This window comes from Podarcis melisellensis (assembly GCF_964234715.1).
Source record: "Podarcis melisellensis genome assembly, chromosome: 1".
Taxonomy (NCBI): Eukaryota; Metazoa; Chordata; class Lepidosauria; order Squamata; family Lacertidae; genus Podarcis; species Podarcis melisellensis.
In genome coordinates this window covers 22,291,453-22,317,627 of record NC_138528.1, presented here as the reverse complement: position 1 = coordinate 22,317,627, position 26,175 = coordinate 22,291,453, and the positions used below count along the sequence as shown (strand labels likewise).

General features: G+C 41.3%; 2 protein-coding genes across 3 annotated transcripts in view; both read right to left on the bottom strand.

The window, feature by feature from the left end:
- FBLN5 (fibulin 5) overlaps positions 1 to 6,953 on the bottom strand; it is a 58,979-nt gene extending 52,026 nt beyond the window's left edge. The window contains exons 1-2 of one of the 2 annotated variants that reach the window (XM_081912923.1): positions 6,208 to 6,953; positions 3,041 to 3,095 (exon numbers count right to left, since the gene is read on the bottom strand). In XM_081912923.1, coding sequence (XP_081769049.1) covers positions 3,041 to 3,095; positions 6,208 to 6,302 — 150 coding nt within the window. In that variant the 5' untranslated portion in view covers positions 6,303 to 6,953. The remainder of the gene's footprint in view (positions 1 to 3,040; positions 3,096 to 6,207) is intronic. The other variant, XM_081912924.1, reaches the window with a different exon arrangement.
- Positions 6,954 to 13,025: 6,072 nt separating this feature from the next.
- The window catches only part of TRIP11 (thyroid hormone receptor interactor 11), a 35,786-nt gene continuing 22,636 nt past the window's right edge, over positions 13,026 to 26,175 (bottom strand). The window contains exons 16-20 of the mRNA XM_081908552.1: positions 19,622 to 19,703; positions 17,693 to 17,807; positions 17,109 to 17,234; positions 16,697 to 16,841; positions 13,026 to 15,322 (exon numbers count right to left, since the gene is read on the bottom strand). Coding sequence (XP_081764678.1) covers positions 15,102 to 15,322; positions 16,697 to 16,841; positions 17,109 to 17,234; positions 17,693 to 17,807; positions 19,622 to 19,703 — 689 coding nt within the window. The 3' untranslated portion in view covers positions 13,026 to 15,101. The remainder of the gene's footprint in view (positions 15,323 to 16,696; positions 16,842 to 17,108; positions 17,235 to 17,692; positions 17,808 to 19,621; positions 19,704 to 26,175) is intronic.

Here is a 26,175-nt window from a genome sequence, read left to right as displayed (position 1 = left end):
TAGAAGGAGCCAAGGCCACTTATATGAAAGCTGCTGATGTGCACTAATCACCTGGAAAAGACCACCTGAGCATGAAGCCACAGGTTAGAAGGCCTCAGATTTGGGTCCTGTGTCGTTGAAGCACAAATCAACCTAGTCACATTCTGGTTACTTCTCTGGCTCTCCACCCTTATTATCCCTGCCCCCTCCACCACACTCATACTGATCTGACAGCAGCCCCCCCCCCCAGTGAACATCAAGTGGGAAGAATAACTTGAAGTGCGACACATCTTAGACTTTAGATAGCACCACGGCTGCCTGCAATACCTGATCACTAGAAGGGCTGTGTCCCTGATGTTCAGGCCCCTGAACTGACTGCTTTCCACATAAGCGCAAATCCGAAGGCTGAGAAGGGGTGGAGGGCGATAATGCCATCAGCCCCATGGTGAGATCATGGAGAGGCTGGGCTCACTGGGGTGAACAATGCAAGGAGTTCAATATGATGCCTGATGATGATCTTAGAGAGGAACCCAGATGGTAGGGCCAGATCGTAGCCAGGCCCTGAGTGCCATCTGTGTAGTCCAGGGGAGAAGTCCATGGGTTAGGAATCCCAGTGTATTGCTGAGCTAATGCCATTCCTGCTCTGCTCCTTTGCAACAGGAATACAAGAGGCGTGTCTAGGGCTGGATCAACATCTTAGGTTGCCAAGCCATGCACCAGTAATCCTTGCCTTGCTTCCATAACATACTGAACTGAGCAATAAAGTCTATAGTAGAAAATGAAATCCATGCCCCACATCCAGGGCAGTTTGATCCAACCCACACCTTCTCAAGGTGCCGGAATGGAGGAAGGTGCTGGGGGGGGCAGCTGCAATCATGGGTGTCTACTCCAAGCCTTTGCCCAGCAGATTGCCACCCTGAGAGGACAGCTTGTGCAAGCAGCTCAGCCAGCTGTCCCACTAGTCAAGACTCTTCAGCCTGCCTGCCAAGTTCCAAGGAAACTGGGTTCACAGCGTTCATGGACCAGTGTGATCCATGAATACGTGTGAGAATTTCCTGACAATGCAATGAAGGTTGTGTTCATCAACGCCCTGCTTGATGAGGATAACAAGGGGTGTGTTAAGTGTTGGACCAGCATCTTAGCTTGCCTAACTGTGCCATGCACATGTGGTTTTTGTGGTTTTTTGAGGGACTATCAAGAGGACAGTGCTCTGTTGCTGCCCTAGGGCCCTTTAGGAGATGGGCAGCATATAAATTTAATAATACTGGAAGACATCATATATACGTTTCCGAGGACAATTCAAAGTGTTGGTGTTGACCTTTAAAGCCCTAAATGGCCTTGGCTCAGTATACCTGAAGGAGTGTCTCCACCCCCATCCTTCTTCATGGACACTGAGGTCCAGCACCGAGGGCCTTCTGGCGGTTCCCTCCCTGCGAGAAGCAAAGCTACAGGGAACCAGGCAGAGGGCCTCCCATCAGATGTCAAAGACTACCTGACATTTAGAAGACATCTGAAGGCAGCCCTGTTCAGGGAAGTTTTTAATGTGTGACATTTTAATATATTTTTAATATTTGTTGAAAGCTGCTCAGAGTTGTTGTTGTTGTTGTTGTTGTTATATTTGATGTCCAAGGCTGGTAATGTACCGTACATTTAAAGCACATGGTTTCCCCCAAATAATCCTAGGAACTCTAGTTTACCCCTCACAGAGCTACATTTCCCAGCACCCTTAAGAAACTAAAGTTCCCAGAATTCATTATGAGAATGTCATATGCAAGATTAAAAACCATAAGATGGGCCACAGGGGCTTTGAAATTGCCTATCAGCAGTTTCTATCAGGAGAGAAAAGTGAGCAGGCAACGTAGGTCACAGTCTCCCCTACCATGGTCACAGAATCACAGAGCTGTAGAGTTGGAAGGGACCATAAGGGTCATCTAGTCCAGCCCTCTGCAATGCAGGCATCTTTCACCCAATGTGGGGCTCAAACCCACAACCCTGGGATTATGAGTCTCATGCTTTACCAACTGAGCTGCAGACATATGCACATCAGATGCATTTCTAATTAAACTGCAGCAATTATTTCTAAATTTGCATCTTATACATATAAAGTAGCATGTGGAATGTTTATGAAAACATGTGTCCTATTTTAGCCTCTTTTTTTTTTTGCTATGTGTAATGTCCACCATAGGTAGGTGAAGCAACTAGTGAGCAAATTATTTAAATTGAAAGGCAACAGCTAGAATTTATTTAACAGGAAGGAGGGAAGAGGTGAGGGATGAAAAGGAACAGCTCAGGCAAGTATATGATTTTTAAAACACTTCTAAGCAACGGAATAAAAGCAGAGTCCAGCTTTCAAGTTGGCCAGGTGAGCATTCAGAATCTCACAAACTTATTGCTGGCTTTAGGGCTAGGCCTCAGATGGCCTAGGAGCTTCTATGTGACGGCAAAAGGCATAAACTGTTGCTACTGTTTCTGCCAATATGGATCCTTTATTCCCTCTCTGTAATCTCCTCAGTCTCTCTGTCCTGTTTACAGTTCTCCTCAGAATCTCCATCTCTACCCCCATCTCCTCAGTTTCATATTGCAGTTCCTCAGAGCCAAAAAGAGAGAGACTGTGCTCCTAGCATCCCAGAGACAGCTATGCTACCAGGGTTCTATTATTATTATTATTATTATTATTATTATTATTATTATTATTATTATTATTCTGCAGTTCCAGCAATGCTGGGTTCTTACTAGTCATGATACATGGTTTTGCTAAGTCAGTTTACCATAACTTCTACTTTTTGATGCAACTATTGATTTTTGTTCTTACAAAGGCCATATAACACTGCTATTATTATTATTATTATTATTATTATTATTATTATTATTATACGCACCACCACCAAGTTGAATGAGATAATAAGTCTATTGCAAATGTCAGGCTCTAGTTCTGTCTTGACCCAAGCCAACAATGTAACACAAATCCAATGTTGCACTGTGTCCTGGTCTTCCTCTTTGGCAGTCCACGGTCATGAAATCTCTCTGTATAAAACGTTGAAATATTTGTGACATATCTTACCTGCGTCTTCCCACGACTTAAGAGGCAGGCAGCCACCATGAAAATGGTAATTATCCTGCAATAGGAACATAAACTTCATCATTATGCAGGACAGTGATATGTGCAACCCACCTGTTTTCTGATATGACCCCACTGCACTTAGCCAGAGGAACATTTAGCTAAAGGATAATTATTATAATCTGAAAATGGGGTTCTGAGAACAAGCACACTCATCACTGCAGTAACCATGGGTGGTGTTGGGGTGTTCAAGACTTATATGTCAGGCTGCTCTCCGCTGAGTGAGACTCTGGGCTTTTGCCTACAAAGGTCTGTCCTGACTGTAATGTCCACTTCCTCTGAGGGTAAGTAATGCTGTCTTTCTCTGCATCAGGTGTGATTACACAACACAGCAAAATTGGCCACTCTGGCTAAATTATCCACTTCCAACAAAAGAATAGCAGAGCAGGGCAATGAAACATTCACTGAGTCAAGTAATACACAGCCGCCTATGAAAGAAGCATTCAGGAGGAGCCTGTGACCTATTGAACACTTCTTTAAAATAGGCCTGCTGTATCTTTAAGGGTCATCTCCTGGTTGTTGGGTCTAGGCAGAAAGTGTGGGGAAACTGTGGTCCTCCAAGACATTGTTGGACTCCAGCTCCTGTAAGCCCCAGATAGTATGGGATGATGGGGAATGTACTACAAAACCACCCACAGGGGCTACAGGTTGCCCATCTGTAGAGAATTTGAGCTGTGTGATCCCGCAGCTAGCAGGGAGTTGCTGTCCTCTGTTTGTTGTTTTGTCTTTTTGGTCTTCCAGTAGAGCTAGTGAGACCTCATGCTGCCTTTCATGTGAAGTCTATACTTAAAAGAACCCCTAATTTTATAGCACACTTTCAGATGGCACACAGTTTGAAAATCGCCGGGTTAATATCTGTCCTGTGTTTAGGTGCTGGATGCCAACTCTTCAAAGGTACAGCTCATTATTACAATTGATCATTAGGGTGCTGGGAATTGTAACTCTGTAAGGGCTCTCCTAACACTTCTCAGCACTCTTAACAGGCTGCAGTCCCCAGGATTCTTTGGAGGAAGCCATGACTTTTAAAGTGGTATAAGAGTGCTGACTATTTTTGAATACTTAAGGTTAAAATACAGCTTTCCCTATGCCTTGGAAATCAAATGTTTAAAATGTGAGCATTACATTTCTGTAGATTTGCTGCCATATAATCACTCAGTCTCTCAACATAAGTTTCTTGAACTTTAGTTCATACCGTATTTGTGTGATCTACTTTCCAGGAAAGCAACTTGATTACATTAGCTGACACAATCCATCATAATTTTTAGAAGAAGAAGAAGAAGAAGAGTTTGGATTTGATATCCTGCTTTATCACTCCCCTTCAGGAGTCTCAAAGCTGCTAACATTCTCCTTTCCCTTCCTCCCCCACAACAAACACTCTGTGAGGTGAGTGGGGCTGAGAGACTTCAAAGAAGTGTGACTGACCCAAGGTCACCCAGCAGCTGCATGTGGAGGAGTGGGGAATCGAACCCAGTTCACCAGATTACGAGTCCACCACTCTAACCACTACACCACACTGGCTTAGTACAAGCCATTGAAATTTGATGTGTGAGAGCGTGTGGTAGTTTAATGGAGCTTGTGCAAAACAACTTTTTTGGTTGATTGCACCTTTATTAATATATAGCTTCTATGTCTATTTAACTGTTTGTGGGGGATTTGATTTAAAAAAAATTCTAGGAAGGCCAGTGCTTCAAAGAAAATTTTCCTCATTGCCGCTCCCAGAGTTTTCAACTCCCAAAGCACAAGTGGATGCTAACAGCATATTTTGTTCTCTCTGCTATTACAGAGAAGGCAAACAATGCTGTTTTTAATTCTGACAGCAACTTCTCAAGCCCTTCAGAACATGATTCAGAAACAAAGCACACAAAAAACAAGCAAATCCCTCCATTGGTAATCCTGTGCAGGCAGATGTTTGCTTGCTTGGCAGCCCTTTCAGTCATAGAAAACTAGAATTGTTCTCCAGAGACATTGCCTAGTGCTATGTCATCTGTCATTCAATGCTGAACTTTGTCTATGGAGCTCCTGGAAGCTTTCCAGAGAGGTAGTCCAACTTCAAAAATGCACACCCAAGTGCAGATTCATTCTGTAGCACAAGTAGAAGGAAATCAAGCTGTTGCTCATATTACAAAGCAGCAAAGCTGGGCTTGCCAATGAGAGTGTAGAAGTAACTGGGCAATCCTGGATCCCTGATGAATATACCAGTATATGGCACACCTGTTTGTGACCACATGTTGGTTACATCCACACATTAGAACATGCACACGTGGAAATATAACATAGGAAGATGACTGCTGGGTCAGACAGAAGTTCCTTCTAGCCCAGTTTGCTACCATGGCCAACCAGATGCACCCATGGAACCTGCAAGCAGCTAATGAAGGCAAAAGCCTTCCTTGAGGGTGGAGGAAGAAAGGTTTCAGAGTCACCAGTCAACAGCAAGATTAAGAATTTGGCTTAATTCCTAGCTGCATGTAACTGACCTTGTGCATATTATTCACCTCTTGCCTTCCTCTTCCTCCCTCTGTCATTTTTTCCCATTCAAAATTTACATTGCAAGCTCCTTGGGGTAGAGACCTGACTTTTTTTGTTTGGCTTCCTCTGTAAAGCACCATTTACAGAGAGAGTGATATAATCTTCCTCATCAACAACAAATCCCTGAATTTCTGTATATCTCTTCAGTGTCATGTTTCCAGGTTTACTTTTGTAAGATTTCTATTTACAATCCCTAGCACTTCTTCCAGACAGCTGTTCTCAAGAGATCTGTCACATTTATCAGCTGGAGAGGCTGGCTTAGCCACCAGATGCAATAGCAGTTAAATAATAGTGATCGATGAAATCAATAATTTTTTATACATGTTTGCACAGGGGGGGAAACCCCTTTTAAGATCCACACTTTCTATGAGTTACTGCAGCTATCAAGGGCAAAAAGAGAAAAGAGTGCAAAGGAAATTGGTATACGTCATGCTACAGAATAGTCTGTTTCCCCGCTCTCCCTCCTGTTAGTTTACATACAGTTTTAGAAAATGTGATAGGAGAAGAGACATCAGCTATTAAGCAAGGTTTGCATTCAGTAAACACTAAGAGAGGGAGAGAGAAAGAGAGTGCATAGGACCTACCTTTTTAATCCTGTCATGTCCAAAACTGAAGAAAAAAGTTGAGCGGGGAAAATAATGTGTGCACAGCTGAATAGCTGAAAAATAGTTTTGCACATTAAACCTTTTGCCAGAACGTTAGTCCTGCCATCATTTATATTCCACAGAATGAAAGACCCCAAATCATAGAGAAGCAGAAGGAGAGAGAGAGAGAGAGGGAAGGAAGGAAGGAGGAGGAGGGAGGGAGGGAAGGAAGGAGGGGAGAAGAGTGAAGGGAGAAGGAGAGATCTGCTCCTCCTTAGACACTGGAGAGAATACAGCAAAAGCACCTGGTTTTGCTTAGTTCTCTTCTGTAATTCAGCATTAAACCAATTGGAGGAGGAATGTTAAAAATGAACACTTCATTTTCTAAGTATGTTAAACAATGCAAATGGGAGGCCTCAGTCTGGGGACAGCTGTTTTAGATTAGAGAGCTCACCAACTGGCTAGACTCCTCACAACACTCCTGAGGAGCCTGCCAGGATTAAAAAAAACCGCTCACAGTTTGAAGGGAAGCCTTTCCCGCTGCAAATGTTACTGAGGAGCGTGCCACAGGAGGAACAGCAGTACTGGGATGGGGCAGATAGAAAGACGTCCTCAAGAACTAATCTTGCTTATGTCTCATTATCTTATCCCTTCCTAAACAATTTGTTGCCCACCAAATATACCAAAGAGAGCTTCAACCATCTGATGGGCAAAGAATTAATTCCTTCCTTGAGTTCCTTGGAGGAAAGGTAGAATTAAAATGTAATAGCAAAATATAGTAAATAAATACAAATAAATTCTTCTTCTTCTTCTTCTTCTTCTTCTTCTTCTTCTTCTTCTTCTTCTTCTTCTTCTTCTTCTTCTTCTTCTTCTGCAATCACTCATAGCTGAGTAATATTGTCTTCCATAAATATGGTTTTAAAAGTGAGTCCGTAAGTGACTGTAGAGGCCAATTCTGGATCCATACGTTCTTCCACAGTGGGGACATTGGTTTCCGGGCGGGAGTTGATCATGGTGAGGGTTTGCCAAGTGTGCCTTCCTCTTAGCATGTTTCTCCCTTGTGTTCTGAGTTTGAGCATCTTCAAAGCCCACGACACCTTTGGTAAAGGCTGTTCTCCAATTGGAGCGCTCGCAGGCCAGTGTTTCCCAGTTGTTGGTGTTTATACTACATTTTTAAAGATTTGCCTTGAGAGTCTTTAAACCTCTTTTGTTGACCACCACCATTACAATTTCCATTTTAAAGTTCAGAATAGAGTAGTTGCTTTGGAAGACAATAATTAGGCATCCGAACAACATGACCAGTCCAACAAAGTTGATATTGAAGAATCATTGCTTCGACACTGGTGATCTTTGCTTCTTCCAGTACACTGGCATTTGTTTCCTGTCTTCCCAAGTGATGTGTACATTTTTTTGGAGACACTGTTGATGGAATCTTTCGAGGAGTTGGTGTTTATAAGTGGTCCATGTTTCACAAGGTATATAGGCAATACTGCACTAGACAGAAAGTATATGGCTGCTTTCTATGTATTGTTGCATGCCATCCCAGCCTCTGAGGGGTTCCAGACACTTTCCCAGGGTTTGGTTTCCTTGGAATGATATATAGTTATGATATATAGTTTATCTACACAAATATACAACTTGTGCCTAAGATTTGGGGTGGGGCTCACAGCATTAACATCCGGACCTAGAAGGTCTTGCCTCTCCCAGAGTCACAGCCTTGGAATCAAGCAAAAATGGCTCTGTCTTTAGCTGCTGCTGCTTCTAGCACTGTCTATTTGCCTTTCTAAGTAGCAGCTTGTTGGAGGGCAAAAATTCCACTCATTTGCCCAAAGGGCACAGTCTCTTCTCCTTTTAGACTAATGGTGGTCCTTAGGTGGCCATTGTCTCATAAACCTGCCTGACTAGTTTAACTATTAATAAACCTTTACCTGCATTCAAGAAACATGTAAATACTTTTAAAAAACAAAACAGGCTTTGGGCCAATCATTTTATGACATTTCTACATTGTTTGTTTTAACTGCTGTCTGCAATATGATATAGTGTTGTTTGAAATCACTATTTGGTGTGGGTTTTTATTGTTTATCGTAATGTTGGCAATGTACTCATATCCTTTTAAAATTCATTATTCCAGAAACTACATGAAGTTCAGAGATAAGTGCAAATTGAATGGATTTTCAGATAAGAGACTATACTGACTCCGCATAAACGGCAAACCAAGTCCCGTTCGCGTTCGTAGTCTGACTGATTAACTTTAAACGCTTCTAGACCATCCTATGCTGAAGGTTTATAGCTAATATTAGGTATACAATATCAAATTAATCCACTGTTCCCACACTGGTTGAACTTTGACTGCTAAAATGCAATCCAAATTCTGTTTTGCAGTATTTTTGTAGGATACAGATTCTCACCACTTCTTTGCTTGCTCTATGATACCTATCTGGGGTGTATGGGATATCGGGGAGGGGTAGTACCGCTGGTGAGCGACACACTATGCACCTTCTGGGATTATTTGTTCACCTTTGGCCCCCACCCTGCATGGAACTCTCACCTGTGGCTCCTGGAAGCATGTGATATTGGCCACATCTCGGGAAATGGCTTTCAGTGGCCAGCTAAAGCAGGTGAAGTGAGCCAATGGGTCTCAAACCCTCTGTGACCTAGAGAGGTTCCCCTGCATGCAATGAAGACAGACTTCTGGAGATTGAGTGGACGAGACCAATAGTGGGTTCAGTGGTCAAGAAGGTGGGTTCTGCATGTGATGTAGAGGGAAATGAGGGGCAGATGTGGCTCACCAACCTGCAAAGCTAGTCCATCTAGGAGAAGGAAAACTGATCTGAAAACTCCGCTGCCTTGTGGGAGAAGAAAAGGCTAAGGAGTAAACCCTACACAAATCTGGAGTGGATTCAAAAGGACTGGAGCAAATTTATATTTTATATGAAAGAAAATTGTAAACATTTGAAAAGGTTTGTAGGTCTGAGTTGAAATGTTTGGTGATGTGAAAATAAGGAGCTGTTTTACATATAAGGAGGCGAACGTCAAAAGTAGATTTAAGGTAAAAAAGTGGCTATAGAAATGCGAAGAATTGGTAAAGATATTTGAAAGTCAGAAAGAGGGTGGGAAGGAAGTGGGTGCTTTGTGTGAGCAATGTTTTAAGTTATGGATTTGTGTAATGAAATTGTAATGAAATATGGAAAACTCAATAAAAATTATGTTAAAAATCAAACAAATCTGGAGTGGAGTACCTAAGATGGTTAGGTGGTTCCTTGGCTTGTACGCCTCCATCTGGCAACTCCTTTAGCTAAGCAGGTGCTTGGAGTACAACAGCGTTTTTGCCTTTAAGAGAGTGTATGTGGCCCTTGCATAAGCTTGTGCATGAAAGCTGCTAGATATTAAATCTGGGAAGAGAAGAGATACCTAGTGTCTCTATATATGCATAAATGTACAGCCATTGAGCCTACGGTTGAAATCTTATAACTACCTGGGCCCCACTGAATTTAATGGGGCTTACATCTGAGTAGAAAGGAAAAAAGGATTGTGTTGTCAAGTAGTGCACAGACTATAATTTCTTATGCTACAACTTGTGAGGTTTATTTTGGTATAGATATCATAGGACAGGAATGCTTTTTGTACCAGAAGCCTTCTGCTTTTAAATCAGGGGAGCTACTGCAGAGTAGATGAGTGCAACATGCAGCAGATAGACAGGTGCAGCCATCAGTGTGGGAACAGGGGTGTTGAAAATACAGAAGGAATTAATATTTTTATCTGTGAAAGGTTGGGATGATATGCAATTCACAACCACCTTTTGTTCCTCTTGAGCCCTCCAGTCCAGAACTGTGTTGCTGAAGAGGTTTTACTACACTAAAGAGCACCTGGTTTTTAACAATTTGGGTGGATGAAAATCTTAACACTGTTAAGATTTTCATACTTCATAGCCTTTGTTGAAGCCACCTTCTTCATTTTCATGATTTTTCAAATAGGTATTTTTTAAAAATAATTCCTTTGCAAACTACATTATAATGCAACAAGAGGATTCCTTCTTTGAACAAGGCAAATATAATTCTGTATCTGTTGGTCAACAGTTATGTTCCAAAGTCATCTTCTATTCCCCCAACACCTTTATCTTTCCCTCCTGCTATCAAGTATCAAGTACCAACTGACCTCTTCCCCTGTCCCTTTAGTTTATCACTAAACATGCATATTACTTAATAAAATTCACAAAGTGACTAGAATAAGACCAGCCCTTTTACCATTCTGCCAGAGGTTTATAGCCTTTGTGCACTCCTTCAGTTGAAAGGAATGAAACGGGATCATGACACATTTTTAATATTTTAGGTATGAGAGAAATAGGAGTCTGCGAACTTTCTCCATGGAATGAACTTCAATAATCTTATCTGCAGTTTTAGAGCCTTGAAACCATTTTGTATTCATGTGAATTTTTAGAATGCTGCTGCCTGGCACATAACTTGGTACACCCCTAGATTTGAGGGTCTTTCTCTCCATCCTTCATACATAGCAGTTTTGTGAACTGGTACCTGCATAAGCCATTGAGTAATGAAACTGAACAATGACTTGTGGATGGAAGACTAGCTCCAGTGATCACTAATGTAAACACAATGAAGCGAAGAGAAAAAGTGTTCCCCGAACTTCCACTTAGAACAGTATTAATTTGCAACAGTACCAGGGAAATACTTTTCACAAGCAAGTGCAACCTAGTTTATACAGCTAAACAGTTTATCAATGCCAGTGGCAAAATAAGAATGTGCAATTACTTTCGCAGCACTACTTCATCTGCATGGCATGCATACGAGACAAACATCTTTAAGGACTTTGTAGCAAGTTACTAAACTCACGTTCTGATTAGCCTAATTCACTAAGGCCATTTCGAACTAAGTGTGTGTGGCTTTGCCTTTACATTATCATTTATACAGTATGTAGACCAACAAATTGCAAAATTCAGCTCATGCTGATGTAGTCCTAGAGATGATCTTACCATATCTTCAAGATGATCAATCTGATATTAACAGTTGGGGTGCTTTTACTGACATTTTATACTGCATAAGGCTGTGTTACCTTTCAGTTTTTGCCAAGTCTGCAGCTACTTAATGCAAAAATCTACCATTCATTGGTAACTGTTACTACAATATTCACCCGTTGATCTTGAAATGAGGTCACATCAAAGTTGGCTCAGATATACAACCTGATCCAGCTCCTGTTGTTCATAATTATTTGCAAAGGGATGCGGATGGCGCTGTGGGTAAAACCTCAGCGCCTAGGGCTTGCCAATTGCATGGTCGGCGGTTCGAATCCCCGCGGCGGGGTGAGCTCCTGTCTTTCGGTCCCAGCTCCTGCCCACCTAGCAGTTTGAAAGCACCCCTAAGTGCAAGTAGATAAATAGGTACCGCTTTATAGCGGGAAGGTAAACGGCGTTTTCGTGTGCTGCGCTGGTGCTGGCTCGCCAGAGCAGCTTCGTCACGCTGGCCATGTGACCCGGAAGTGTCTCCGGACAGCGCTGGCCCCCGGCCTCTTAAGTGAGATGGGCGCACAACCCTAGAGTCGGACACGACCGGCCCGTATGGGCAGGGGTAGCTTTACCTTTACCTTTATTTGTGGCAAACTATGGATGTGCCTAATGCACAGAGAGTTGACAGGTTGTGAAATAGTGTCTGCATACTGATTCAAATGTGTATCCAACTGACACCCATGTGCAATAAGTTATCCATGTGCAATAAGTTATTGATCTGTACTGCTTCACTCTTAATCAGATGTGCATTTCTGATATGCACCCACATTCTAGCACAAATAGCCATGTGCACAAGACAAAAATATTTTATCAAACTACTTGAGCCAAGGCAGTTGCACGGTTTTCAGGTTTTCTTCAGGCAAGAATAAAAGAAGTTTTCTTTACAAAATTTCACTTATCTCCTACATTCTTATTGGAAGTATTCTAATAGGACAGGGTATTTTGCATGCTATAATGCACTCTGTGCTGGAGCGGGGAGAGGAATGGGGTGGAGGCATCTAAATCCTATGTCAAAGAACAGTGGTTTTCCCAACCTGCATAAATTATGAAACTTCCATTATAATACATTCTGATTCGTTTAATAATTGAGGAGAAAAATCCCACATTCTCATCACATTCTGAGCTATTGTCTGGTTTTGTAATGATGACAAAAAACTTAATAAAAAGGAAAGCTGACATTACCAAAATGTTGAATTTTGTGCCCAATTCAGTACATTGCACTGCATGAACATGAAATCACACAGCCATGGCAAGAAGTAAGGTAAAAGGTAAAGGTAAAGGTACCCCTGCCCATACGGGCCAGTCTTGACAGACTCTGGGGTTGTGCGCCCATCTCACTTAAGAGGCCAGGGGCCAGCGCTGTCCGGAGACACTTCCGGGTCACGTGGCCAGCGTGACAAAGCTGCATCTGGTGAGCCAGAGCTGCACACGGAAACGCCGTTTACCTTCCCGCTGGTAAGCGGTCCCTATTTATCTACTTGCACCCGGAGGTGCTTTCGAACTGCTAGGTTGGCAGGCGCTGGGACCGAGCAGCGGGAGCGCACCCCGCAGCAGGGATTCGAACCGCCGACCTTTCGATCAGCAAGTCCTAGGCGCTGAGGCTTTAACCCACAGCGCCACCTGTGTCCCTATGGCAAGAAGTACTTACATACAAATGCAAAATCCACCGTGATGTGAAACTTCCTCTGTTCTGCTTAGTTTCATTTGTTGCATCATTAACAGTAAGCAGTTTTAAGAACTGTATGCTAAAGGAACCACACAGATATAAAACGTATGCGACAGAAAGAAGGCACACAACACATATTTTAAGTTTTCTTTATAGTCCATTGGAAAAATTATAGCCATTCTATAAAGTTGGTTTTTCGAGGAAAGCAATGTTTCAAGTGGCCTATAAACTCAACATTAAGATGTATGAAGAAACCATTTGGAAGTTTATAGATTAAAAGTTCATACACTTCCAATCCCTAACCTATGTTTGCCTTATTTGCAAAAACCCCAATCTACAAAAACAGAGTCAATGAAGAATGTTGGGGATATGAAATGCCAAAATGTAACACTTCATTATGAATATAAACTCATGAAACCTTGCCAGAGATTCACCTATATGGATTCAGAATGCAATCAATAAATATATACAAAAGGCTTTGTGATTCATTGATTTGGCAGCTTCCAGGCAACTACATATCCGTGATTCAGTCTATACTTACAGTTCAAACTGCAGGGCAAAAACTAAGATACACAGGAGAAAAGGCTGTGAGTTCTAATATAGAACTTACACAAAATACCTTTCAATACCAATTATATTATTAACAATGGCAGAAAACTCAAGTTTTATAGAAAAAAACCCGACACTTTAAACAGATGTTGTGTCTCAACTTATTTTTCCAAGATGGCAGGAACCCCTTTCATTACACGTGTCAATACACTGACACACTCAATATAAACTGTGCAAGACTGTGCAGCAAAATTTACAGAATTCTACTAGTTCTTACGTAGACCTATTTACACATATTTGGAATAAGCATCTTCCTTTTAAGCTTTATACATACGTTTATACTTGGAATCTTCAATCAATTCTGTAAGTATAAGCAAGCATTTCTTAAATATACATTTTGAACCATTAAAGTATTGCATATTTCAACCACACACACCATGAATATACATAGGGAAAATCAGGTTGCTTATTAGTGGTCAGTCACTAAATGTTGATATGCAACAAAAAATAAAGGAAAAATGTCCACAAACTCCTTATTGCTGGTTAGTTTTGAGTTTTCATTGTTCCATGTAGCTACTAGGAGCTAAGAAACTCCAACTGAGGTGTTACCCATTAATAACATTTATGGGGTGTTAATGTTCTTGCACACAAAACAAAAACCTGCAACTATGAATTCTCAGAGAACTTTAACAGAAGCAACTTCTTTCATAGATACCAGCCCATCCTCCATATTCAAATAAATTGGCTTTGGATTATGCTGAATTTTTGGTCAACACAATTATGATCCTGTTATCTCCAGCATTCCTAAAAAATTGACTTGGTCAGCTCATGCCATTTATTTTGGAAACCTCCTACTTGTACTTTATCCTTTCAGAGGATCGTGTTGCAGTACAACCCATTCTGGCTCAAGAGACGATACTTGACCACATGAACACATTCTAGATCAATACAACACTGGATAATTCAAAGCAAGTTTCCTCCCGCTTTATGAAGGGAAGGCTTTTCCAGACTGAAATGCCACGACTGGGCTCAGTATCTGAACATCAGTTCAAGGACTGGGAACATATGGCCCCAGGCTCCCTCAAAACAAACAGCAGATTGCATTTGTCTCCCCATCATTCCAGGCTCCAGAAGGCGTTGGCTGGAATCAGTGAAGTGATACTTAAATGGACCAGATGCATCCTGGATGCTGTCTGCATCCTGACACCGAGCTGGATTCCTAATGTGCTTGCAGCCCTTTCTAGAGAAGTTGTGTCCTTTTTATATAAAGGCACTCTATGTAACACCTCATTTGTCAAAGAAAGAAACGGCACACATGGTTGGAAAGCCTTGAACTGATTTGTTAAGTTCTCCAATGCTAACCTGTTATTTCACATGTAGATCAGCTTTTTCAATTTGAAAGTTAACTCGGCAAACTAGTAATAGGAAGGGCTGTTTTTCTTGTGATGGTTACAACATCCAAATATTGCTGGATTAGTTCCAAACTTCGCTTTTTAAGGGGCAAAGAGAAAGACACACAAAGCAACTTACAAGCAATTGAAAATGAACAAACAAACAACTTTTTACAAAAGGCCTCTTTGCGGTATATTATATAAACTCAGGGGTTTTCCCCCTTTCTCCTTAAAGTGCTTCTATCATTGCCATCCTTGGACCCAGAATTCTCTATTGCTTTAGCAGGTCTTTTAGTACTGCCCCAGCACTAGCATCAGGTGCTACTGGCAAAGGTGTGAAAGTAGGCAAAGCATCAGAAATGGGTTTCATAAGCAGATGTCCTGATCCGCCAGTTCCAAGATTCGTTGGGGTGATGAGAGGGACTGCTGCTGACCGGGGTGCAAGGAATGGATTTGCATCTGGTCTTCTGGTGGTTCCTGAGCCTGTTGGATCTGATAGAAAGTGCAGTAGTAAAATTATTATTATTATTATTAGAAAATCATTCTTACAGGAAAGTCATGGCCTAAAAAGTGTCATTCTTAGAAAAACACCCTAACATAATGAGACCATACCCCCATCCATCTCCAGGTGCAGGTCATCCACCTGGGTGACCAAGGCAGTGTTCCAATCCCAAAAGTAGATCTGACCTAATGAATTATTTCCCCCTTCCCTCTTTCCAGGGCCCTCTCACCACAGCCTCTTTCAAAGCCAGAAGGACCACTTCTTTCCCCAGGGGGAGCCGATTACTGCTGCCACCCAACAATCTATTAGTTACAACCAAAGGCTATCCTCTTTCCTTTGCACTTTAAACACTGCAGACACACCCTAGTGAAAATCACGCAAATAGTAAGTGCAATGGTCTCTGGAAAAGCAACCCCCACCAAAAGATAAATAAATTATCAGTTGTGTAGTGAATAATCAGATCAGTGTAGCAAGATTCTGCACACACAAAGATTTCCACCTGGAGTATTCACAGCGCAGTTGCAAGACCATTTTGTGTGAATGAGACCTTGTAAAGATTTAACTACAAGCCTGTGAACAGAAATGTAGTTTTTCTTCTAAAAGAAGAATTGAAAAAAGTCTGTCAGGAGTTAACGTCAAGGTCACAGATAAATCTTTTGCTCACTGAGTGAAACCTTGAAAGAATGTATTTATGTCTGATAGCCTATTCTTAATATATAAAAGAAATCTTAAAAACCCAAACAATTCAGGGATATAGAATGGGTGTCTGCTTCTATAGGACAATAATCCTGTTCCTGTGTGGACAAGGTCCCTGTGAACATTTCGTCCAGACAAGAAAACTGGGTGACTGCCAAACCAAATATGGCACCTTCAAGCAACGAGGACAAAAGGCATATAAAACATAAATTTATTTTAAAATGTAAACTTTCAAAGATAAGCTTTCAGACTAGAAATTCTCCAGCTTTACTGCAACAATCTGAAACCAAACATTCACAACGACTAAAGTTTAGTTTCAAAGTTATATCAAAAACCATATTCTGCAAGGCCTATTTAACTCATCCATCAGCATCATACAGTATTTATTTGTTGCTACATTGCAACCTGGCCTGGAAATCCAGGTTAAAATTCATGGCCTTGCAGTAAAAAAAATGGTAAGAGAACAGTGGCTTTCAGGTCACACAATGGTTATTGCTTTGCTGTCCCCAGCTGGAACCTTGGCAAGGAGAAAATTCTTCTAATTTTATTTGCCACCCTCCTTACACTGTGCATCCAAATAAATATAAACTTGGAAAGACAACAATCAACAAGTCAACACTCAGATTCAACATAACATTTTGTGTATTAGGAATATAAAAAGACAATACCTGCAATGTTGCTAGAAGGACTAACAGTGGCTTTGCTGATTCCTGTTGATGCTAAAGGTTTCATGTCATGAACAGAGAGTGTTGGTGGGGGAAGAGTTGGGCGGGATTCAGTTTCAAGGAACTTCACAAATAGCTCTGAGAAAGACTGAACGGGTGGAGACAAATTAACCCAATACAAATAACATTTCTGGAAATAAATGATATATACCTGGCTCATCTGTTCAAGATGGCGCACAACTATCCTAGTAGCAGTATGGTTCTAATTTTAACACAATCAAGTTATTTGACACTGGTTTTAAAATGCAAACACCTTCAATAATTCTGAAAGTGTAACAATGAACTAGGTTGACAGCAGTTATAATATGGAAGTCCTGCATTTTCTATACAAAAGCAGACAATGGAAAATACTTACACTGTTGAAAACTGAGTGATGGGTTGGTCTCAGAGGTGTGTTGGGGACACTCTTTGATCCAGCACCTCCTCCACCAAACCACCCAGTCACCCATCGAGTAACACCTTTTTGATCTTCTGACAGCAACTAGAGAGCAATTTAAAACAAAAAGAAAAGGTTACAATCCTACTTCTAACACTTAGTATCAAACAGAATCTTTACTTCAATTTTATTAAAGAACTAACCAACCAAAGTTTGTTTATAAAATTTACTTGTGCAAAAATTTCAGCCAGAACAAAAACTATATACACCGAGAAAGCTAGTTTCAAACAGACAATCTGGATACATATGTAAGAATTTAAGCTGCACAATCAACATCAACAGATGTAGTCCTTTGGTGAACATTTACGTGTTTGAATGGATTTAATATTATTAAAATAATGGTAAACATTGTAACATGTTTGGAAAATATACAGCTTGTTCCATTCCAGAATGGTAGATGACTGGTTGTCCCTTGTGCCTAGCCCAGCAAAAAGAAGAAAGCATGCTAGGGTACTGATATTGCAGGAGAGGAGGAAAATAGCAATGAGACATATCAGAACTACCTGTTCTAATTCTTCCTTTTTTATTCCCAGGATACTTCCCATCAGCCTTAGCACTTCATGACGTTTATTCTTTGGGGTGTGGAAATGTCCAACGAAGAGATTCCTCATCAAGACTCTACACCAAAGGGGACACAAAAGCAGTCAAAACATTGCTTGGCATTGCTAGTAACATAGAAAAGTAAGGGTGGAGCACCTTTTGCACTCCAAAGCTTTGCTTATGGCACACTATAATCCTGATGATTCATCTGTACAAAGAACACGAGGGGAGCCCAGTTGAAGAACCATCTCAGCCCCAGTGACAAAGGAAAGGTAAAGGCATGAAGCGGACAGGCAAGTTAAACACCTGTGTGAAAAGGTACCATATTTTTCGCTCAATAGGACGCACCGGACGATAAGATAGTTGGGGGGGGGCAGGAAACAAGAAGAAAAAAATTCTGAACCCCAGAAGCCTGAACAGCAAGGCTTCTGGGATAGCCTCTTGCTGTTCTGGCTTCGGGGACAGCCTGTGAAGCCTCCTGTGGAGGCTTTGCACAGCTAAACCCAAGCTAGAACAGCGAGGCGGAGCACTGCGCAGCCTGTGAACGCAGCAATCCCTCTTGCTCTTCTGGCTTTGGGCTTAACCACGCAGCCTGCATTCATTTCATAAGACACACACACATTTTCCCTTACTTTTTAGAAGGGAAAAAGTGCGTCCTATAGAGCGAGAAATACGGTAAGTCAAGTTATGCACGCGTGTGAGGAAAAGGTAAGCACTACCCAGATATTTAATTCATTAATCAACAGCTGAAGTTGAAATGAGGCCATCTTGTGCTAGGAGATAAATCCCAAGGGAATTTACAGGTTAGGAACCTTATGGGATATAGTTCCGTAGAAACAGTTTTCACAAACTGCGGTGGCAGGGAATCCTTGTGTGACTGTAGTAAACATCAACCAGAAACCAGGATTAAAACCTTTATTTTGGAAAGGGGGTGAAAACTAATATACAGTCCTCTGCTGACCATATGGCATGAGGCTGAACTGAATATCTCTCTTTATTCTCAGGGGTGTACTTAGGGTTGGTTAGGTTGGCCCCCACCAAGGGGGCAGGCCAGGGGTGTGTGCGCGCAAAACTCACGTCTCTCAACTCTGGTTCCGAGTGGCTAGGTGCCCGCCCACCATCTGTGCCTTCCCAGGTCAACCATCCGCTGCTCTAGGTGGCTGGACAAGGCATGCAGACTCCTCTGGGTGCCCCGGTGGAGGAATCTGGTCACTGACATGGGACGCCGCAACAGCCCTGCAGGGGCCCCTCCCCAATTAGCCAGGTGTTGCTTTTAGAAGTGTGAGTGGAGTGTTCAGCAGGGCTCAGAGGGAAGAAAGATGGAGAGCCAGGGAGAGTTGCAGGAGAATGAAAAAGGGAGGGAGGGAGGAGGCAGAAGGGAAAGCAGTGAGCAGAGGGAGGCAGGCAGGAATATGGGACTGATGAAGGAAGGAGGAAGGGAGGTGGAGCAGAGCAGACCCGACTCCAATGGCCACTGAGGCAATGTGTGAGAGGCAACAAAAAGCAAACTTTTTGAGTTTCTGGTTCAAGGTCTCTCCCGGCTTCAAAAGCACTGATACAGCTCCTTGCCAATTGAGGACCTTTTTAAAAATAATCTGAATGATCTTTTATCAATTATTCAGTAATAAGTCAATAAAATGTCACAGCCTTAATAAAAAGGGGGTAACATTAAACTAACTTTTACTCACATTAGACCCACTGAACTTAATGAACTGAGCTTAGTCATGTTCATTAATTTCAGTGAGTCTACTCTAAGTAAAACTTAACTGAATAACCACCCAGCCTGTTTTAAACCATATCAGATGCCACCACAGCCATTATTTTACTGTGCCAAGCTTGTACTTCTCCAAATAACTTAACTTTCAAATTAAAAACACTTAAAAATCACTCACTTGTCCACTTTTCCTTCTGTGCTGTTTATGAGGTTCATTAGCTTATTCTGTGCATCTTCTAACATTTCTTGTTTGAGTTCACCTACAGAGAAAAAAAACCTTTGCTATAATAATTTTATAAACAAAACTGATGTACTCATTAGGGGTCCTAGCGGAAGAGTTTCTGAAAAATATGTGCTGTGCAAATATGAGTTTAGCTTCCCTTTTATCCATTCTGCTGAAAAATCATGGGTCAAAACTCTATCCTATTTTTCCATCCTAAAATGGCAAAAACTGAGATTTTACAATGGATCATGTTCCCTAGCTTTTGCTGATATAATAAAAGCAAGGCAAGGATTATAATGATGCCTTTTTGCTTTTTACAGTTTGAAACAATCTGTCCAAATTTCTACCCAATGAAAAGGATTATAAATTGGCACAGAGCAAATACTACGTAAGAGCTGTTTCATAGAAGGGTGATACATGTGGAAAAAGCTTTACTTTTCAATTTGTGTTAAAATACCTGTCACATTACCCTGACATAGGCTGTGCTCGCAAGTCACTTCAAATGATTTTAACTATGGCTTAGTGCAAAATGAACATTGTACTGGTACACACTACTCAAAAGCTTCTACTCTGCTGCTCCCTGGCTCTTGGCCATGCTAACAACAAACCAAGGTTTGGGAGTTGTTGCTCACAGGGCAGCATGGCCAGGAATGGGGAAAAGCGAAGCAGGAGTTCTGAACATCAGCATGTTGCTTCTTCATTTTAACCCACAGTTAGACACTCACTGTGATTTATTGCAACATGCGAACTGAGCCACTGAGTGGAAGAAAGGAAGAAATGGCTAAGGACACATTCCATGCAAACTTATTTTATTTATTTCACAAAATTTATACACTGTTCGATTTTTAGAAAACAACAACCCTCGAAGCAGTTTACAGAGAGTGTTAAGTTAGAGAAATCTGGGCTTAATAAACCAGTATATATTTGAGCTCCACACACAGCCCCTTTGTTCCTCTATTCATACAAGCAAGGAAATAAGCCAGGAAGCCACAATGAACAATAGCTTCACATTAAGTCCAAACTGGGAACTATGGCTAATGGCGTCCAAACAAACTAGTGTACAAAACCATGGTTTAAAATTGACTTTTGCAAATTGGTTTAACATAGCTCCCATATTAGACTTCATGGGAAGCTGCAGAGAACTGTAGCTTCCTGCCTAGCTTCCCTCTCACCCAAGGGGACTGTGTGTGGATGCACAGAAATTTTGCATATCCTGGTTGAATGAGCTAGGATTTGATAATCCAAACAGTCATTGTGAGTACATGTTGAATTTTTGTTTAAATAAGTCGGGTGGACATTTACACCTATGATTCAAGATTCACCATTTGAGAAGATAAAAGATTATAAGGATCAACCACCATTTGGCAGTAATTAATAAACTCTTTGGGCAACTATGTAAGAATGAAGCTTTAAAACGAAATGAGTGGTGTCCCAACTAACTCACCCCAACAATTTCTGCTTGTGCAATGGAACTCCCCCACCTCCACATGCAACCTGTATCCTCCCCAAACCAGCTCTGGAGGGTTGTGAGAAACCCCAGAACAGTTTTAGGGAGCATGCAGGGGAAGATCTGTTACACAGGTGGAAATTCTCATGCTGATGGAATGAGTTACTTGGATACTACCCACCGGATGTGCAATTAAAAAAAAAAATAGGCAAGGACAATTTTAGCTAATGTTAGGATAGTCAGATTGAAATGAAGTACTCAATCACCCCTCTGTCTTTTCTTTGATAGAAATAAAACTACAAAAGTAAAACCAGACTAGTGTATCAGACTAGGACTGCAGAGATTCAAGTTTAAATCTCTATTTGGCTATGAAGATCTCACTGAATGACCTGGGACCACCTACTCTCTTTCAGCCCAACCTACATCACAGGGATGCTGCGACGATAAAAGAAGATAAAAGAAGGAGGGAGAATCATGCCCAGTACCTCAAGCTGTTTGGAAGCAAGGATGAATATAAATGAAACACAAAAAAAGAAAAAGATGTCTTGATAAATTATTGCTTTTATAAACGATATAATACAGTATTCAGTTTGATATTATACATCTACAATTAATTGCTAGGCTAAATCCTCGCCTTAGCTGTGAAATCCAAGCACCTTTTCTCCACTACTGGCTAATTTTGCCACAATATCTGTTTCTGAATATAATATGATGCAGGACAGAATAGAGCCAACTTTCAGCATGGGCTTCTGTAGACGAGATATTTACAGTGTTCTCCTGTAATCTGTTAACCATTTATGGAAATTCAAAAACCTGCATCTGGTCTTTCTTATGTTTTTCCATTAATATAATTTGTCCTGCCAAAACAATCCATTTAAAAAGCCTTCAGCAGCTTGGGCCAACAAATCTGTGTCTGGGAATGTATCTGGCCACTGTTCAACAGGACATTATATGTTTTCTTGTATAAATAAGATCTTTTGAATTCAGTCTCCTTTTTTTTTATACTAGCATTCGTCATGTCTGATGGTTGGGGGGAGGAAAGGAGAGCTTCCATCCCCAACCCAACTCAATACGCACCACCACCCTGAATTCATACTATTAGTGTGCATTAGAGCAGGGGTAGGCAGACTTTAGGCCTGTAAAATATCCTCTCTCTTTTTTAACAGAAACTCAAGATCTAGCAGGCAAGGCCAGGTACAAGAGACACAGAGTTAGAACAGAGTGCCCCCAAGAACATTCTGAGCATAGGAATTTGTGTTCGGTACCAAGACTGAACTGAACTCATAGTCCTTCCTTTCACATAAATGTCTGCTCCTGGTTACCCCTAGTTTTCTTCATTTCAGCATCGCTATTTAAAGAGGGAAATGTGCCTGCTGTTCCCAACTGCTAAACAACTGAGAGTCAGAAATCCTTGCTAATCTATCAAATCACTCAGAGATCACCCAAGAGGTCCTGATCTACTTTGTTCTCCATCCTTCCTTCTGCAGACATTCTCTCTTGTCTGTATGACTCTCCTTGTGGCACAATTCCCAAAATGTTGACTATTATTGCTAAGCTAGCTACCCAGGAAAAAATTCTTCAACCCTCCGCCAATCCTTGCCCACCTTCATTCCACAAATGGTAAAGATGGTCTCAACCTGCAACTTCTACCTACTACACTGACAGCCATTAAAGAAAGAAAGAATGCTAGAGTGAAAAGTAAGAGATGCAGAATTCTTCTATCCCCAGCCCTCTCATCCATCTGAAGCCACTGCTACAAGCATAGTCAAACCTAGTTCTAGCTCCTGTTCAACTCAAACTGACCATGAGTGCTAAGAAGGATAGAAGCGTCCAAATAAATAATGCTCTTCCCTTCTGGCAGATGGCAGCTGCTGACAGGCAGATTAGGAAGAGAATTTCCCCTTCCCCTATTGCTGTGCTGTCTTCTTCCATCATCACTGGGGTAGTTTTGCCCCTGCCCAATGAAGTGCTTTACTTTTCTCTGGAAGGAACAAATTTACAAAGAACAAAACATTTACTTATCTGGTATAAGGTCATGGCATACGCTCAAGTACGCCACTGGGTAATCTCAGATTCTTTGCCTCCCTTTAGACTGAAGACCTTTTACTTTCTTACAGAACGCAGTAGCACCACTGAGAATCCTCAGTGCTTATCTGCATAACCCTTCCCAGTGTCCTATTTCTCATTCACAGTAGGGTAATGCAAGGAGCTGACAAAAGAATGATAAAGACAGGAGATGCAGGGAACTAGTTATTATACACATAGTTATTCAACCTCGAAGGTTAATTGCCGACACTCTTCTTGTGGCTTTTGAATTCTAAACTTAAATTAACAGTAGTCTCCTCCTACCATATGGGTACAGAACAGCACCTGGATACTGGACTGATCAAAAGATTTGGTTAATTGCTCAGGCAGATAATGTTTAAAACTTTTAAGTTTATCATCACAAATAAGTGCTTTAGATTCCCCCGACTCTCCATAATTTAATGACTTGCTTGGAGAAGGACTTGGTGTATTTTAATTCAAACGATACTTTCAGTTCTTTCAAAAGCTATTCAATCTATTCCTTGTAGATCCCTGCAGTAAGATGGAGTGATGTGTAGTACTAGGCAGCAACTTTTACCATGGGTGACTCTTTGGGTTCCTGTTGGAAGATGCCTGCTGGTATACAGCAAATGGATCATAGGAACTGTTTTGCCAGTATTTGCCCCCAGTTGCTGCAGGGCTAGGGCACTGGAAATCTTCATTTCTGCCCTTGTTAACAAACGGCATAATAATGGTATAAAAAAGGCTGCTACTGACAAAGTTATTTCACTGAATATTTGACCAGCCAGCCAATTAATTTAGTTCACTATCTGATTACAGCAAGAAGTTGTGTCTGCCAATTCCAACAGGGCATTTCAAAAGGTAAAAAGGGGGAATGAACATGTAGCACTTTGATATTTGGTTGCAGGATGCAGTGTGTGCTTTACGTGACATTATCCTACTTCAGCTATAAAAATCCAGACTGCAGTCACACAGCTGGAATTTAGGGCAATGTTTATATAATCAAGGGGTAAATATAATAGTTTTATTGCAATGTGGCTGCTGATTTGCCATGGCCAAATTTCTTTACACCCTCAATAGATGAGGAAGGTGAAGTCTTTTAGTCTGTTAAAAAACAACAACTTCAAATGTAAGAGGAATCCTCTAAGAGCTTTTATATCTTTTGAGATTCCTTGCCTAACTAGGAAGCATGATTTTAAAAAGTCTTTAAAAATTACAGTTACATTTTTCTCCCAGCCACCCCCCAACAAAGAACAAAGAAAACAACCAGACAATGCAGCAAAGAGAAGACTGGTGTGACCTGGAGGATATTCTCTCCTGAAGACATTCCAAATTCAGCATCTCAACCATCTCAACAATGATTAAAAATATAAAATTTGGAGCATCTGTAGAGGTCATCAGCCCTGAGCCATCAAGAATAAGGTACGCTAAAAACTGAAACAAAGATCAATTGCTTAACACTCTCACCCAGCTTAACAGATACTGCAGCAGCATTTTTGCACAGCCTTGCTCACAGGACTGATGTGATTTGTGTGGGGACTACCTTGCGTGAACCAGTCTCCAGAAATGTGCACAAGTGCTACTACCCTTAAGTCATGCCTAGTTACTCAGAGACATTCAAAAGAGCAGGCCACAGGGACCTGGCAGAACTCCAAGGACTATTTTTTTCCAAATCCAATGGTTAATGGAGCATCACATTAAAATAGAAAAGTAACTCCCCATAACATGAAAGCATCAAAGGCCATAAGGGAGACACAATTATAGATTTGCATGATGAAGGATCCATAGGGTTTGGCAGTATGCTTGGATTGGCTGATTATATTCTTCAGCACCTATTATGAGAAGGGTCTATTAAGGCACGACTAAGTTATAAATAATTTTCCCACAAAAAGAGCCTTAATTATGTTTTGCTAAAAAAGAAGTCCCTATTAATACCATTGGGCTGTCCTATCAAGAAACCATTAATCTTAAACTGGCTTATATTTCATTTCAAATTCTGTCACAAGGCAAAAACAATTACCGCTTTCTTTGTTAAAAAAGAAAGAAAAAAGGTTTCTCCTGGCAAATCCTTCTGCTGTCTGGCCAAGTTGAGTGTTAAAGAAAATACATTACAAAAGCATTTAATCAAAACTTTGGAGTGCTCACAGCCCAGCCCCCGCCAAGGAAGCTTACATTGTAAGCAAACCCAACATGAGATTCTGTAGATTGGATTTATGCGTACAAGGCACAGCTGGGAAAGAGGGCACCTTAATTTTACAATTTACATTATTGTTGGCACGTGAGTGAATTTGTAAGCAAATCAGAGAATCTAATTGCTTTTGGAAAAGTGAATTTGTGAGCCCTCTCCGGGGAAAAACAGCATTTAACTTCACTGTGGCTCCACACTACTTAGTAACATAGCACACACATACACATACACACAACTAAACGAGTAAATAACAACAAAACACACATATATAGCTTATATGCCAAAATGGCTTCTGTTGTTGTTGTTTAGTCGTGTCCGACTCTTCGTGACCCCATGGACTAGAACACTCCAGGCACTCCTGTCTTCCACTGCCTCCCACAGTTTGGTCAAACTCATGCTGGTAGCTTCGAGAACACTGTCCAACCATCTCATCCTCTGTCGTCCCCTTCTCCTTGTGCCCTCCATCTTTCCCAACATCAGGGTCTTTTCCAGGGAGTCATCTCTTCTTATGAGGTGGCCAAAGTATTGGAGCCTCAGCTTCAGGATCTCTCCTTCCATTGAGCACTCAGGGCTGATTTCCTTCAGAATGGATAGGTTTGATCTTCTTGCAGTCCATGAGACTCTCAAGAGTCTCTTCCAGCACCACAATTCAAAAGCATCAATTCTTCGGCGATCAGCCTTCTTTATGGCCCAGTTCTCACTTCCATACATCACTACTGGGAAAACCATAGCTTTAACTATACAGACCTTTGTCGGCAAGGTGTCTCTGCTTTTTAAGATGCTGTCTAGGTTTGTCATTGCTTTTCTCCCAAGAAGCAGGTGTCTTTT